This window comes from Vipera berus (genome assembly GCF_964194415.1).
Source record: "Vipera berus genome assembly, chromosome: 5".
NCBI lineage: Eukaryota > Metazoa > Chordata > Lepidosauria > Squamata > Viperidae > Vipera > Vipera berus.
Window position 1 is genome coordinate 73,354,594 of NC_138207.1, and position 17,620 is coordinate 73,372,213.

At 38.9% G+C, this 17,620-nt stretch overlaps 1 protein-coding gene across 6 annotated transcripts in view; it reads right to left on the reverse strand.

Moving 5' to 3' along the window:
- MYOF (myoferlin) overlaps positions 1-17,620 on the reverse strand; it is a 107,383-nt gene that overhangs the window by 58,629 nt on the left and 31,134 nt on the right. For 4 of the 6 annotated variants that reach the window (XR_014026732.1, XM_081329870.1, XM_081329868.1 and 1 more), the window contains 11 exons: positions 16,599-16,664; positions 16,458-16,508; positions 15,814-15,844; positions 15,063-15,178; positions 12,168-12,294; positions 9,288-9,391; positions 7,864-7,932; positions 7,732-7,775; positions 5,306-5,388; positions 2,521-2,559; positions 1,120-1,244 (listed from right to left, as the gene is read on the reverse strand). Coding sequence is in view for 5 of the 6 variants with exons in the window: in XM_081329870.1 (XP_081185996.1) it covers positions 1,120-1,244; positions 2,521-2,559; positions 5,306-5,388; positions 7,732-7,775; positions 7,864-7,932; positions 9,288-9,391; positions 12,168-12,294; positions 15,063-15,178; positions 15,814-15,844; positions 16,458-16,508; positions 16,599-16,664 (855 nt within the window). In the remaining variant the exon portion in view is untranslated. Of the gene's footprint in view, positions 1-1,119; positions 1,245-2,520; positions 2,560-5,305; positions 5,389-7,731; positions 7,776-7,863; positions 7,933-9,287; positions 9,392-12,167; positions 12,295-14,830; positions 14,910-15,062; positions 15,179-15,813; positions 15,845-16,457; positions 16,509-16,598; positions 16,665-17,620 lie in introns of those variants that run through there. The other 2 variants (XM_081329869.1, XM_081329872.1) reach the window with 2 other exon arrangements.

Genomic DNA, 17,620 nt, shown 5'->3' on the forward strand with positions numbered 1-17,620 from the left:
ATAATTTATCTTAGGATTGTTCATCATTCAGTCACTTGGCTGAGATGGGAGTAAGTAAATAAATAAGCACTGTATGGTGCTACAGCAAGACACTGGGAAATAATAATGCAAATATTCCATTAGACTAGAAGCTTTCTGGTATATCCAGTGCATGAATTTCCAGTTCAAACACTGAAATCTTAAAACTGAAATCTTTGAAAAAACATGCAGCGAACACAGGAGACATAATTAATTAAATCGTATCCTACAATGAAGCAAGAAATTATAAATTAGTTATTTTCTGCAAACAAATCCAATTGTCTTTTATCAAGAGATGCATTTTTTTATGCTGCCTAGAATTGCAACGTATTCTTCGTTCACACACAGCACTCATTTTTAAATGTGAAAAAATTGGCAAGTTCATAATACATAGGGTGTCAGAATCCATTTATATCACATTCATAAATGTATGTTTAAAACATTATCCCCCCCCTTCCTGGATTCTGCCATCTCCCGAGGAAGGAGGGGCGAATGTGGATTCAGCCTGCCTTAGGTTATTTCAAAGACCAAGGGAAACCTTTTGAATTGGGGGAACAAAGGGGAGGGTTAGGGAAGGAGGCATCTGGCCTGTGTCTCCATTTGAATCTGTAAAGGAAGAAGGCAATAACCGTAAAAGATCCGAAGTTCCCTTTTTCCCATGAAAGGGATGACACGAAGTAAATGATAGGGGGCTGACCAAATGGGGTTGAGGGAAGGGGGGGTTGAACCGGGAACTCTTTATAAAGTTTCAATCTGTAAAACAATACCAGGTCCTGTCTTGTATTTCCACAACCAAACATGTCCTAGTAAAAATTCCTTTTGGACTAGAGCTGACTCCAAGAGTTTTTGTTTTCCTAAGACGTGGATTGGGGTGGGTCCTGACATAGGGTTTCCTTTTCATATTAAATGTTCGGGAAAAATGTCAACACATTTAACTTTCATAACAGCTGAAATAAAATAATTTCAGTACTTAAAAATAATTTTGGAAAACAAACTCAGACTTTTTTTTTCTTACAAAAAGGAACATAGTTTCAAAAACATTTGGGTGGAAACAAAAGTGCAGAGAGTTTATATTTTCTCTAGAAATATGCAAGAACCAACCTTTCCGTAATTTAGCTCATCATATGGGTCTGGAAATCCAGTGTATTCTCTTGGACTCCCATAAAGGTTCAGGTAACAAGGCCCAAATGTTGGTAAGAAGCCCACTTCGGTTTCTCCAGTATTCGCTGATAAGCAAACATCATGATTAGGACACATTAAGGCTCACAGCATGATAAGTGAATCTAGTTAATAGCAAGGTAAAATGTTAAATATTAATGATTAGTAACATGAGAACATTTTTCTCTACTTACAGGGAGAAAGTTTAAACCTTAATGACTAAAGGTAAAGGTAAAGGTTCCCCCGCACGTGCGTGCTAGTCGTTTCCGACTCTAGGGGCCGGTGCTCATCTCCGTTTCAAAGCCAAAGAGCCAGCGCTTGTCTGAGGACGTCTCCGTGGTCATGTGGCCGGCATGACTAGATGCCAAAGGCGCACAGAACGCTGTTACCTTCCCACCATAGTGGTCCCTATTTTTCTACTTGCATTTTTACGTGCTTTCGAACTGCTAGGTTGGCAGAAGCTGGGACGAGTAACAGGCGCTCACTCGGGATTCGACCCGCCAAACTGCCGACCTTCAGATCAACAAGCTCAGCGTCCTAACCCACTGAGCCACCGCGTCCCTTTTAATGACTACTTCCATCTATATATAGTCATTCCCATCTACCAATTCCAGCTGTTCAAGCCAATTCCAGTGTATGCCTGAGGTTGGGAAGTGGCAATCCGTAGACCAAAACTGGCCACACAAGGAAGCCTATTGCAAAATATCAATGACTGACCAAACTTATGTCATAAACATGACTGATTAGCTACTTATGAACAAGGACTTCTTTATTCATAGACTCGCCACAGACAAAACCCAAACCTCCAAGATCATAGAGCTGGAAAACCTATTTAGCCCAGCACTCACTGATATATATCTGAGCAATCTCAGTAGCTGGGTGGGTGAACTGCTTTTCCTAGCAATTCCTTTACTTTTGCATTCATTTTCCTCCGAGATACATTGCAATGTATTTTTCTGCAAAATCACACCATACAATGGCCAGACTGTCCAATGTTATACCTTTGATGGTTAATTCTTCACGCGTTTGTACTTTCACTAAGCCAAGAGAAGCACTGAGATTTAAAGTACCAACCAGCCACAGCTCCTTTAGCAGCGTAGATATGCCAGATCGCTGAAATAATAATTGCACTAAAATTCTGATATACAGTCATGCAAAAGCCAAAAGCATTTTTTTTTCAATTAGGCCAAGCTGATTAATGTTATTTACGCAAAGGTCAATGCATCGCTGCAGCTATTAATGCAACTTTAAGCAATAATCTGGTTAATTCTTTTGATTTAAAAGATATATTACTTTGGATGAAACAAAGCAAATCATATTACATTCCAAGGTATGATTATGAACCTTCATATGATGAAGCCCCAGCTCCCGAAGGTGAAAGCTCTGTATTTTATAAAAAGACAAGAGACTGCTTAGCAAATAAAACAATATATTCAGTAAAGATATTCAATCTCGCAGTAAACATATCAAACATTTTAAATCTTAATAAGCTGGGAGTGTCAACGCTCATAAGAACTTAACAAGAGCTACACCAATTACTTACACTATCATTAGGGAGATAATCATACAACTGTACATTATATTATCATTGTACAACTACAATAAATAAGACAGTGAGGAGCACATCAAAATAATCCTATCTACTCTTTTTAAATGTAAAGTGTCTCTAGCAAGGATCTCCACAGAGGACCAAAAAAAGTCATGATGGCAGCTGGGATTGCCCATTACAAAACACTGTGGCTTCAATTGTGTAGTTGCTGCTGCCATCTTGACTTAGGTGGCTCCACCTGCCCACAGATGCTCTTGGTCCCTAGATAATGATAATCTGTTTTTGGCAGGATACACATAAACCATATGCATAGTGACAAGCTCATCACATGTTCCTGAAATGATCCCTATCAATCAGGAGAGAAAATTATTTGCAGGTCTTTATAAAATATGGAGCTAATGTGCTATCTAAAGGGAGATGATTAATTAGTGAGAATTTTAGGAGAATTTGAGTTTTTCACATTTTTTCTACTAATTACAGACAACTAAAATGATTTTGGATGCAATGATGTGAGCAAGCACTATTACTTAGGAAGACCTGAATGAGATTTGTAGAAAATCAGTCCACAGAATGCTATTTTAAGCAACTTCCATCTGTTCCACCAATACATACAACAAAACTACTATTTCCTACTATGTTAGGTTTGTTGTTGTTGTTGCTACTATTGTTTTATTTTAAAAGACTTAACCATTAACTTAAACAAGAGACAAAATATGAACAAGACTGAACCACCATCACCACCTCTGATCTCAGTGGCTAATACAAATCACAGATATTATTGATAAGAAACATTCAATCAAACTATATAGAATTTAAAACAGATTTCAGATTATTTCCATAAGTTGGAACAGATTTCATATGACTATATGGAAGAACTGGTGTAATTAATCGTGACAAATAAAATACTTAAACAGTATGCCTTTTCCTCAAGAATAAAAATTTCATATTAAAAGTAAAAGAATCCTGCTAAACAGAAATTAAAATAAGCTAAGAAACAATGTTAACAGTCTGTCTGTCTGTCTGTCTGTCTGTCTGTCTGTCTGTCTGTCTGCCTGTCTGTCTATCTATCTATCTATCTATCTATCTATCTATCTATCTATCTATCTATCTATCTATCTATCTATCTATCTATCTATCTATCTATCTACAATCTCAGGTCCTCTATCAGAGACCTGGAAGTTTGACAGTTTGGTGCAATATGTTAGCTGTTTCTAGCACTGCAATCTTCTGGACACAGAGCTCTGTGTCCTGGGATCTGTTGGTTCCTGGGATCTGTCGGTGATATTCTCCCAGCTTAGGAGTCATAGCCCCAAGTGTTCCTATTACCACTGGGACCACTTTGGTTTTTTACGTTCCACATCCTCTCTAGTGCCTCCCTCACATCCTTGTACTTCTCCAGCTTCTCATACTCCCCTCTTCCTGATGTTGCTGTCACCTGGCACCATTACATCTACCACCACCACTGTCTTCTGCTCCTTGTCTGCTACCATAATGTCTGACTGGTCAGTATCTACCTGTCTATCTGGATCAGTATCTACCTGTCTATCTGGACCTGGAAGTCCCACAGACTATTAGCCATCACTCTCCACAATCTTCTGTGGAATCTCCCATCTGGATTTGGGAGGCTCTAGTCCATACATTGTACAGATGTTCCTGTTCACAATGCCAGCTACTTGGTTGTGCCATTCAGCGTAAGCTGCTCCAGCCTACATCTTGCAGCCTGCCACTAAGTATTGGACTGTCTCTGAAGACTCTCTGCATTGTCTGCACCTTGGGCCCTGTCTAGTGTGATAGACCTCTGCTTCTATGGATCTAGTGCTTAGTGCTTGTACTTGTGCTGCTATGATCAATGCCTCTGGCTCAGCCTTTTCTACCCATTGGTAGGGTTTCACATTGTCAGCTACCTCAACTTTGTATATATGAATGTATACAAATATCTCTCTACCTGAACAGCTCTCTCAATAGTTCTATGTCTATATTGATAATACAATATTTATATTGTGTGTGTGTGTGTGTGTGTGTGTGCGCACGCAAATGTTTTTGCATGTTTGAATTTGAATAAGGCCAACCATCCCTTGAGTTTTCAAATCAGGTTCCTATATAATGGAGAAAGCTTGCATGATAGCTCCAAAAAAACAACATTCAAAATAATTTATTGTTCGATGTGTTTTAGAAGTATATCTTGCTTCTTTCTGTGTGACAAGGTATATTGCTAATAACTATTTAGAATATACAAAATAACAATTCAGAAACTAAAATCAACACACATCAGTCACAGTGCTAAATTTAGCAAAGCAAGAACATTAAATATCATTCTGAAAAGATAAGGGCATCAGTAGTATTTTATTTAAAGAAAGAATTCCATCATGTGCGTCGTACTAATTAGCATGATTACTCCAGTTTAGACTTGTTAATACTAAATCTGGATAAACCAGAGCAAACATCACCAAGTCTTTGATTGTCCTGCACCATACCTAAGGAAATACCACTGATTCTCCTTTGTGTTCACCGTCTTTCTGTTCTGAGTTTGTAATAGTTATTTTGAGGAAGCATCTACTGTAAGAAAAGAGACTGGCTTACCTTCAACTTCTCCACCAGAGGAAGCTATTTTGGAAAGGCATAAATATGTAGTGCCTACAACATCGTTTTTTGTAAGACGATCCCTGAATATAATAAAGGATTTAAATGCATCAATATTCATTTTAAATGCACATTATTTTTAAATACTCTATCTCTAATGTTCCCATTTAGAATACTATGTATCAATCCTATTTCCTTATATGAATAGTGTGAAATTCTGAGTGTTGATTAAATAAACAATAATGATATTGGTTAGTAAGACAACAGTATAGAAAATGCAGATGGTCATAGCTAATATCTTATGGATGTACAGTAGGAAGGGTTCACTTCCACCAGTAGCCAGCAGATGGCACAATGTGCAATCTTCAAAAAGAAGACATCAGCCACAGTTATTTCTTTTAGAGCAGGAATTTATCTCAGTTCCTTCATTCCTCACAATCTAAACTACCAACTAGGAATAAGCACAATTAACCACAAAACTATTCAAATATTGTGCTGATAAGACTCAAGGCTTTACTCTCAGTCACTCATGCCCTGGTCACTTTCTGAATGGATTACTGCAATGCGCTCAAGATGTGGCTGCCCTTGAAGAAAATATCTGGAAGCAGCTTCAGCTGAGGCAAAATGTAGCAGCAGAGGCAGTTAGTTATCTGAGCTTCTAGAGCTGTACACGGTTGAGCTCCGGATGGCTCCCGACCTTCGCTCCTTCCGACGCGACCTAAAAACCTATCTGTTTGAGCAATCCGGTCTGGTCTGACGGGTTCTGTTGTAATTATTGTTTTAAGGTAACTTATCTTCTGCATTTGGGCAAAATTAGGGTTTAATTTGTTTTCAATATCTGTATTTGTGCATTCTGATATTTATGTCACTGTTCACCGCCCTGAGTCCTTAGGGAGAAGGGCGGTATACAAATCAAATAAATAAATAAATAAATAAATAAATAAATAAATAAATAAATAAATAAATAAATAAATAAATAAATATCTCTATTCCACAGAATGCACTGGCTGTCACTTTGTTTCTGGGTCCATTTCAAGGTGCTGATTATGATCTTTAGAGCCCTACATGGCGTGGGGCCAGCTTATCCAAGGGGCTACCTCTCTCTGGTTACATCTACCTGTGCCATCAGGTCATGTTGTAGGTCCCGTCAACCAAGGAGGGAAGAGAGCCATTTCTGCTCTGGCACCCTCCCTTTGGAGCATCATCCCACACCCCCATGAGATGAGATTGGCCCCAGCCACGTTGGCCTTCCGGAAGAGTCTTAAAACTGGGTTTTGTCACAGGGCCTGGGGAATCCCATGGAAGTGTAGAGCTCCGTTAAATGGTTGCATTGCGTTTAAGTTGAAAGCATTCTCCTGTGGTGTTGTTTTTTTTAAGTTTTAAATTATTTTAACTGTAGGTTAATGATCCTTGTTTTTTAATCATTTTGAATTTTTTGTTTTTGACTACGTACGCTGCTCCCAGTCACATTGTGAGATGAGCGGCTATCTAAATTTAATAAATAAACAGAGTTTACCAGTGACTGCATGAAAAAGAAATTATGTCAATTTTGAACCAATTATTTTAAGGCAATCTTGCAAATAAAATGGAACTACACATTGCATTAATGTTAGTTGCACAAATGTAATAAACGTTAAGAAAACCAAGATCATGGCATCCGGCCCTCTCAATTCCTGGCAAATAGATGGGGAAGAAATGGAGGTAGTGACAGATTTTATTTTCCTGGGCTCCAAGATCGCTGCAGATGAGGACTGTAGCCAAGAAATTAAAAGACGCTTGCTCCTGGGGAGGAAAGCCATGGCAAATCTAGACAGCACACTAAAAAGCAGAGACATCACCCTGTCAACAAAAGTGCGTATAGTCAAGGCTATGGTCTTCCCAGTTGCAATGTATGGCAGTGAAAGTTGGACCATAAAAAAGGCTGAGCGCCAAAGAATTGAGGCCTTTGAACTATGGTGCTGGAGAAGACTCCTGCGAGTCCCTTGGACTGCAAGGCGATCAAACCGGTCAGTCCTAGAGGAGATCAACCCTGACTGCTCTTTAGAAGGCCAGATCCTGAAGCTAAAACTCAAATACTTTGGCCACCTAATGAGAAGGAAGGACTCACTGGAGAAGAGCCTAACGCTGGGAAAGATTGAGGGCAAGAGAAGAAGGGGACGACAGAGAATGAGGTGGCTGGATGGAGTCACTGAAGCAGTAGGCGTGAGCTTAAATGGACTCCAGAAGATGGTAGAGGACAGGAAGACCTGGAGGAACGTTCTCCATAGGGTCGCGATGGGTCGGACACGACTTCGCAGTTAACAACAACAACAACAAACAATAAACGTATGTACAGCTTATGCAAAAATATCTGCTCTCAAAATTCTAACAGTTGCTTCTAACTGTTGCTTTGTAGAAGACTGGCTACATAACAAGGAAGAGCTTACCAATCATAGACCATCAGCCTTATTTTTTCACACATTGAAGGAAACTAGAAAAAAGGAAACTATGTTATTTACTGAAGTCTGATTTCTTAAATACAAAAGCCTATTTGTATAATAATGTACCAGAGAACAAACCTTGATCTGAAGATTAATAAGCTGATTCCACTCGGGGTTAGCATTTTTTTCAATTATATTGGTGCAAACCTGTCAAAGAAAAAGTCCACTTCTATTTAAACCAAATCAATTCTATTTTTCATCCTTAATCTTTTTTTATCTGGAAAGATCAGGACCTAACTCGTATTACTAGACTTGCTCATCCTGTTAATGTTAGCTAACTCAGAGCCTGGAAGAAGATCTAAGGCACTTAATTCTTGAATGGCAATAGGGCAACTGCAAACACCTGGATTCAAAGGGAAACATGTCATCTAGACTGGAGCAGGGGTCCCCAACCCCCGGTCCGTGGACTGGCACCAGGCCGTGGCATGCCAGAAACCGGTCCACGCAAAGAAGCAAAGCCCCATCCACTGGATGCAGACAGTATATGAAACCACGCCCCCTGTGGTACATAGAAAAACCTCTCTTCATGGATCCAGACCCTGCTGCTCAAAAGGTTGGGGACCTCTGATCTAGAGTGTATGTAGTCCTGCAGATAGCACCTGCCAAGAACTACATAGAGCAGCCTACATAGAGCTAGCATAAGTAATTCATCCTGGAAGAGATATCTTTGGTTTACAAGGTGCTCAACAGGTGTGAGTTGCAAACTGTATGCCTTGAATGCTCTGAATCAGACACTCCCCTCTGATAACGAATTATTGTACAGATCTAAATATCAGCTTAGCTATCCTCAACCTAATACCCTCCATCTTGGTTAAATTGCAATTCTTTTCATTCTGAGCAATGAGGACTAGGAATACTAGAAGCTCCCAACCATCCCATCTAAAGGATAGATAGGCCAAGAGGAGAAAAATTCTGCTAAATACTGCAATACAACAAAGTTTAATCTTTTCAATTCTTTTCCAGTGTGATCCTAAAGAGATTGGCCATGCATAAATTGAGCCTTACTTCTGATGCGTACATGGACACTGTCATGTACTTTTCTCAGCCACAATTTGCAAAAAGCCTGAAAATGCCTTTTGCTGGGATAATTTTTGACTTCCCATTTTACCCCACAGCCCTGGTGTTCACTGGCAGTCTTCCATCCAAGTAGTTATTCCACTTAGGTTTCAATAGACAAGGTCTTTTCAAGCAACAAAAAATACATATATTTCCACATGATTTTTTTTGTAGTTTCAGATATTAGTTGAAAGAATTAATTCTACTCAATTCTATGTGTTTAACATATAACTAATGGTAACACACAATGATTTCACTAAAAACATAAAAATAATATATTACCAAACCATACTTTGTTCATTTTTAAATACCGGTAAATGTAATTTTATCCAAACCACAACAGATTTTTGTCATTTCATCTTTGTGAAAACAAATTTATGCAAGAGTAGTTATCAGACACTTTATCCATGACTATATAATACAATACTGTTATTAGCACCAAGTACCTTTTTCCCAGCAAAGCAAACTTCCACAAAGGGATCCACAAGATTTTTCTTGTCGGCTTCTCCTCCAAATATTTCTTTTACTGTCTGACTAAAGGCGTCATCCACTGGACAGATATTTTTAAGACAGAGAATGAAAAAAGTTATCTTCTATTGCTCAAAACTTGCATCCATGGTTATATATTTCTGAACGTGCAAAGAGCCTTGGTGGAGCAGTGGGCTAATGCCTCCTTAAGTAACACCAGCTGCCTGCAATTAGTGCAGGTTCGAGTCCCACCAGGCTCAAGGTTGACTCAGCCTTCCATCCTTCCGAGGTAGGTAAAATGAGGACCCAGATTGTTGGGGGCAATTAAGCTGACTTTGTAATAATGCCGCTTGGGGGGGGCGAAAGCCCTAATAAGCAGGCATATACATAGAATGAAGGCTATTGCTAAGCACATTGATTTGTGCTTTAGATTGTAAGCCGCCCTGAGTCTTCGGAGAAGGGCGGGATATAAATGGGATTTTTTAAAAAAATGGTGTTGTTGAGCACTAAATGCCACAGATGCTTAAACTATTCAGTGAATCGTGATTCTCAAACTTGGTAACACTTAAGACGTATGAACTTCAACCCCCAGCATTCCTGAGCCAGCATAATGGCTGGGGAATTCTGCAAGTAGAAGGCCACACATTTTTAAGTTGCTACGTTTGAGAAATACCGCAATAAACTATTAGAGTGGACAATGCTTGTTGCATTGTTTTAGCAGCTGCAGCAGCAACCATTCTATCCCATTCCCTCTTTTCTTTCCCCTCCAACGTTAAAGCAGTATCCTTACCCATTATACTTGATCAGTTTTGAAATAAATGTTCATTATAATTTAAGAACGAACCTATTCAGCATTTCCAGTTTCTGTTTCTTTCTGTTTCCTCCTTTTCCAGCTTCTTCGCTTACTTGTCCTGACTCCTACTGTCAGCTATCCTTTTGATGTCAACTGTCCAAATCAGTGACATTGTATTTTTGTCAGATGACATTTTCAGCTAATCTACTACATTCCCTTCCTTTTCTGTTTTTTTCCCCAGTCACCATGTTTTGATTTCCCATCCCTGCTTTCGCTAGGACACTCTATCACTGCCCCCTAGTCAATGCTTTGTTCCACTTATTATTAAAGACGAGTTGTTCCGAGTTTTCCTTTTAGGATTTATTTTTCTTCAGATATTCAGTAGTTCAGTGATTCTGACTCTTTGCACCTTAGAGTGGTTCACTCACAAGGGGTGAACTAGGTGGATACGAGAAGGCAGAATTATGATCGAAAGAGAATCTACTGCTAGGATTTGGCATAATCTGCTCAGCCAGCCGATTTAGGACCATCACAAATGCTGCCACGTCATCTATGTCTGAGCCAGCGTTAGAAGGAAAGCAAATTTAATGAGACAGATTTGGTTTAATCATGGCTGGTGGGGCATGGGGAAAACCAAAAGTGTTATGTATGTAGAATCAGCCTGGGAGTGGTCTTTCCACCGGCGGGAATTCCTGGACACCGGGTTGGGTATTGACTCCAAGGCGGGAGATCCCTGCCAGGGGGTTGGCTAGCGTCCAGCGGCTACTGGGCATATATATAGCCAACCGGTACGGGTCACTCCCAGTTCTAACCACATGTAAGCAATAAACAATGTAATCGCATTCTGTCTCGCTGTTAATGTCGCTGATCCGGACACAACAAAAAGTACAGGCCAAAGTACCGTTCTTTCAAATTTAGGGAGAGAAAATCATCGTCACTAGAGAAGATTACAGGTCAGCTCCCACTTATTGTTTTGACTTTTCAGTTCCTTCTTTACAATTGGCGTAGTAGTGAAGGTGCAGGCCTAGAAACCAGGAGACTGGGAGTTCTAGTCCTGCCCAAGATATAAAAGCTGGCTAGGTGATTTTGAGCCAGTCACTCTCTTTCAGCCCAGCCCACCTCACAAGGTTGTTGTTGTAGGGAAATAGGAGGAAGGAATATTAGGTATGTTTGTTCCCTTGAGTTACTTGAGTAATAAACATGGGATAAAAATCTAATAAACAAAAAAAAACACGCAAAGGTGGCCAGGTCCTCAACGATTCCCTCTCAGGAACTACAAATGTTACCATGACTAAGGTGTGCAAATATGGCAAATTTTGATACCCTTTGAAAAAACAAATACTTTCCCCCATTCTGGTTCCCGAATACCCTGCCATCACTTTATTCCAGAGCTTTAGCTGGGATGTACCCCTTCAAACACCAGATGAAAATTCACATAGCTGAATGTTCCACACAGAAGTCTTTTTACATGAAATGTTGATGTCAGGTTAATAAACCACTGCTACCCTAATCTTCTTCTGCACATGCACAGGAAAACCTATTTGCTAAACAGACATATTTACAGGTGTTATCAATCGCCTTTCGCCTTCACTAAAGTTTTCACTATTTATAGAAGGAAAATCATAAAAAAACCTGCAGTGTTATGCAATGTAAGTCCTAAAATGCTGTTTTTAAATACTGCAACGCCATCCAAGTCAGAAAAAAAAATCAGAAAATCTTCCTTTCTCTAAATTTGCCTGCTTTGCATCACAATTCTTTCCATGGTATGCTCCCTTTAGCAAAAACCATTAAATGCCCCTGGAGACAGCCAATTCTGAACTTATATAAATATTTAGTTAGCAATATTACAGATGTTTTCATCTGAAGACAAATGTGGTGCATTCTAGGTGCAGGTTTAGTTACAGTAAGTCTTTCTGATTTGGGGGCCTTTGAAGTCAAATATTACTATTGGCAGCAACAGTAGTAACAGCAGTTTAAGAAATCTACAAACGATTCTCTCCAATTATCCAACATAATAAATGCACTCATTTTTCCCGTGTTAATAATAGATAACTATGATACATACTCTGAGGAATATCTTCAGCTCTGTAGATTTTGAGAATAAAAGTAACCCATCGGAGGACTATCCCAGCTGGGAGCAATAGGTTGGTTTCCACATCATCGTTTTCATTCTCCCGTTCTCTGTTTTCCACCTGTTGGAGATATATTTTAAGTTTTATTCTTTTCTTTTTTTTAAAAAAATCAACCTTTCTTTCCAACCAGCTTGAAGGGATTTTATTACGCTTAAGGTTGATATTGGTAGTGATACTTTGCAATCATGTATATGTATCTTTGTTTATGTGCAAGCAGCTTTGTAGGTGCTTTATATTGGGAAATTAGTTATATAAAAGGAAAGGTTTCATGCTTTAGGTACAGGGGATTGCTTACATGTAATAATAATAATAATAATAATAATAATAATAATAATAATAATAATAATAATAATTAAAGAAAAGAGCATGGTAAGGGGAGGGGGGAAAGGAGTTATGGTGGAGCTGTGTATGAGTCATCATCTTGGAATTATTTTTCTGTACCTTTTGGTTCCTAGTACCAAGACCAGATCTCTTTGTTCTGGAAAGGTATAAAAGGTGGAAGACATCTTTCCTGGTTGTTGCCTTCATCTCTCTGCCAGCCACGAAGAGAGATGTGGCTACCCAGCTCTATTTTGATCAAAATAAAAGCTGTTTGCTTGCTGAAACCTCGGCTCAGGTGTTTCTTTTGGCTCTTTTAAATTCCTGAGTAATGCTGGGGCAACTGTGAGGCTAAGTGGGAAACCTTACAAGCTTGCAAAGATTGCAAAGTGGGGTGGTTGTTTTTTTTCCTGATTAGAGGAAATGTGGATTAGTAATCCCTGACATATGACCACAATTGAGCCCAAAATTTGTTAAGTGAGTTGGGCCCATGTTATGGTCTTCTTGCCGCAGGTGTTAAATGAATCACTTCAGTTGTTAAGTTAGGAACAGGGTTATTAAATGAATCTGGCTTCCCCATTGACACTGCTTGTCAGAAGGTCACAAAAGGGGATCACGTGATTCCAGGACTCTGCAACCATCATAAAAATGATTCAGTTGCTAAGCATCTGAATTTTGATCACATGACCACAGGGATGCCGCAATGGTTGTAACTGTGCAAAATGATCATAAGTCACTTTTTTCACTGCCATTGTAACTTCAAATGTCACTAAACGAACTGTCGTAAATCAAGGACTACCTATATATCTCTTCCATTTTCCTTTCTCACTACAAAGTGTGTTGTCCTCCATCCCTAAATAATATAGACATGTCACTGTCAATAAGGCATGAATGCCGCATGATCATCTGAAATAATTTAGAAGAATGCAGAGCAAGGGCATGAGATATTTCCTAACCTTATTAGTTTAATTTCATATATGCAGCTGATTTAGATTTTGGCTATCACAGCAGTATCTGTGGTTGAGATTGTTGCAAATAACAGCATTAGTAAGAATTAGTAGCATTTAATGAAGATTGGCAAATATATTAGTATCACAGGAGAAGCTAGAAGTGCACTGAGCAATTAATCATCCCTTCAGTATTCATGTATCTTCCCGATGTTTATACTTTGTAAATAATGACCTGGCATTTGATAATGTGTTCTGGATAAGAATAGCTAATTCCTGTTTTAAACGGAACTGTTTAAAAGTCAGGATAACAAGTGACTGCTAGTTATTTGTTAAACAAAATTATATAGCTTATTTCCACATTAACAGTACCTTTGAAATTACAGATATCTTACATCTCCTTTTAGTTTCTCCATCCTATTTAAACATTACACCTTTAAAGGAATCTTTCACTTTAAAGACTATTTCAGGATCTTACATTGACTGACACTGATCATATGAATACTATCTGTGAATACTATTTATGAAAAAATATGAATTTCCAGTTCCTAATTTGCACACACGGTAGTTTATGCTGCTGAGCTTTAACTAAAACATGATTAGTTTTTAGTTTATAAATATGCAAAATACATTATCATCACCAAAAAATACAAACAGCCAGCCTACGGTGGATTCTTTATTCATTTTAATCTTGGTCAATGTAAAGATCAGGCTGAATAAAGCACAGGAGTAAGTAATGTGCGTTTATTTATTATATTTATTTTATATTTCAATTTTGGAGACCACATGTCTCATTAACAGACCGACATGGGGAAACGTCTTATGCACAGAAATATTCCCATAGATGCCCATCACACTCCTTACTCCCTTTTTAATCACAACATGTATTACTAAGAGTATGCCGAGATGCCACAAAAAAATGTGTCTAAACTGCATAGCTAGTCTAAGAAAATAAAAACATGTGGCTGCCGTCCAGTATTTTATTTGGAAATATATCTGACATGCCAAGAAAAAAAGATATATAAGTTGTCTACAATAACGGAGCTTCCTGGGGACTGGAGATAATAGCAGGAATCCTCCCAGTTATTTTGTCTTCTTTAAACACTGATTTCTAACTAGGCACAAAACGCTGACCTTTTTGAGAGAATGATTACGAAAATTGTGTACAGAACATGAGAATGTTCTAGAGTGGGGAAATCCTGGACATTCCCCCAAAATATTCACGTGTTCTTTTGCAACTGAATGAAACAGCAGGAATAAAGCAGCGTTACGAGGAAGGAGAAGCTGCACCCAAGAGATGAGAAAGAGAAAAAGGTTAAGGGGAGATGTACCTTCAAAAAGCAGTGGTGTTGAAGGCCATGGAAGAGAAGTTGGGCGGCGACAGAGTGGAAAGTAGCAGAATAAGCAGAACTGGGGAAAAGAAACAAAGGGTCAGCCGGTTTATTCTTTGAGTGTCTTCTATCATTCAATGTAAAGCTTCACACGGATATTAAAATGAAGTACCCAATCTAAGATGTATCGGAAGGAAAAAAATATATATATATACACATCTAATAAACTTACAGGTGGCTCATCTCCGGTTCCTAGAACAAACATGCTGACTTTCAAGTAGCCTTTCGGACTTGAATTGGTGTCTTCGGGGTCGTTCAGAAGCAGCCATTTTCTCATGACTGCATGGCCTGAAAAAGCAAAAAAACACAGAACGTGAACACTGAAGCCAAATCACCAATCACGTTTACATGATTTGATTTTTTTTTAAAGAGTGGAGTCTTTTGTAAGTTGTGATGGTGGGAAAAAGAGTTTCTTCTGCTGCTCCTGGTGCTGATATGGGGAAAGGAAGATGTGAAGCTGGAGCTGACATCAGTTATGGACATTATGTTGAATGTTGTGTACTTGGATGTATAAGATGACTAGGCATGCATTTAAAAATAAGAGCAGCGTTCTCTCTTGGGTGAGTGGCAGACTCAAGCATGCGCACACAGCTCCACTCAGGCAAATGGAGCTTTGCACATGAGCAGAGGACACTTGCGCTCCCGTGCAAAGCTCCACTTGCACGAGCAGTGGGCACTCAAGTGGAGGGTGCTTGTGCTCGTGCACAAAGCTCCATTCATGCGAAGGGAGTTTTGCGTGTAAGCGCACTCCACCTGCTCTAGTGGAGCTTCGTGCGTGAGCACAAGGGCCCGCCGCTCACACAAGTGGAGCTTTGCGAGCGTTTGCCCATCATTTGCGCGGCCGGGTTTCAAGTCTTAAAAATTAGACCCATCCTAGTCAAAGCATCAATCAACCTAGGATATTTTGCCTGAAGATTACTTACCAGGCTCATCATAGACATAACCAACATCAATCTGTAATAGAAATATGTTAATATTATCTCCATAGTGTTAATGATAGGGTAATCAAATAAATATAATACACTCTGTAAGTGGTTTTAAAGCTCATTTGCTTTCAGTCACAGATCTGAATGCCTCTTCTGTCACATGCAGTACAGGATCTAAATTTAAATATGTGTAACTGAAGTATATTTACATTAAAAGTAAGCCATATTCAAACTAATGCTTTATGGTGGCTACATAATCAGTTGCCAAAACCAGTTAAAGATAATAATCTTCTCACATCAATATGCCTAATGCTGAACCCAGATTTTGCTTCTTGTTCTTAAATCCAATGGAGTATTTTCACATTAATTCAGGCAGAGATAATACTTTACAGTTATCAGAACTGGGTAAATAATTTCTAGGCGTAAGAAAAGAAAAAGGAATAAAAATTTGAAGTCATTTTTCCACTTCTTTCTTTCTAGACTGGCAAGAGGATACCTATTCACACATTTACATTTCCAAAATTTTTTAAAAAAGGAAAGAGATATTGCATTTATAGGACATTTATTTTGGTTCTTTGTCTTTTAATTTCATATTGAGTAAGCTCCAAATGAATTTATGGTGGAACATCAAGAATGCTTACCTTAAATTCCCCCATCAGACTATCAGAACGCAAAGAGTAAGAATCGTAAACCTTTAAGGAAATGAAAGAAGTAGAATAAGTTATAACTTTAACTTAACAAAAAGTAAAGCAATAATAAAGACAAACGTTCATTTGCCTTACCCGAATGCTTATGGTTTCATCAAAGAGGTCGGAGGGTGTCATATTGTGTATGTTGTAGAAAAACATCTGTTAAGAAAGGGAAACACTTTTAGATTAAGTCTGCAGGAAAAACATGTGGTGTAACATAGAGATGTGTGATGGTGACCCCCATTAAAACAAATGAAATTTCAGTATGTGGCTAAACTCTTGAATCCCATTGTGTAGTAGGGGAAGAAGTGGCAGAACCTGGGGGCAGAATTAAAAGGGGGATCAGTCAAGAATCTCTATATAAGGACAAGCAGGCTAAGTCCAATCCCCCTTGAATTCTGTTGGCTCTTAGCTAACTCAAGCAGGTACTAAGAATAGTCCTGTGCATAGGCACGAGTAGCAATAAATCAGTTTAATTGGACCTTCGTGTATGAACCTGATCTTTCAGCCCTAACCCACTGATTGTATTTATCTCATATTTATCTCGCCCATCCTTTCAGAACTTCATGGAAATATAAAGAAGATATCTGGATGGAACCGGACTGAAGATAGTTGATTCAAGACATCCCACAGGGAGGTTTGAGGAATATTCTTCTGTAGAAGTCCTAATTATTTGACTAAACATTTTTGCCAAATACCTTGCTGCATATGAATATTCATAGGCAGACGCACTATGTAAGTGGGGGGGGGATACAGAGTGGGTGGCCACATGTATGTGGAAACTTTTTGTTTTCCCTATTTCGGGATGCATCCTTAGGGAGGATGCCTCAGTTATGTTAACTCATATTGAGTTTACAATTTTCAATGTTTGTTATCTCAACTTGACCCGAAACTTTGCAATTAGTGTCTGGCAATCCCAGCACCAGAAGCTCTGTAAAGATGTTGAATAGCTACTGTACGGTGGCCCTCGAGTCTCAGATAATCTACCCAAGGCACACACTGTAATAAGCAGCAAGCAAGAATAACCTTGAGGAAGAGGCAGAAAAAAGAGGCAGAAAAATCACAGCCAAGGAAATGGCTGTGATAAGAGAAATCTGACTCAGGAATGGTATTTG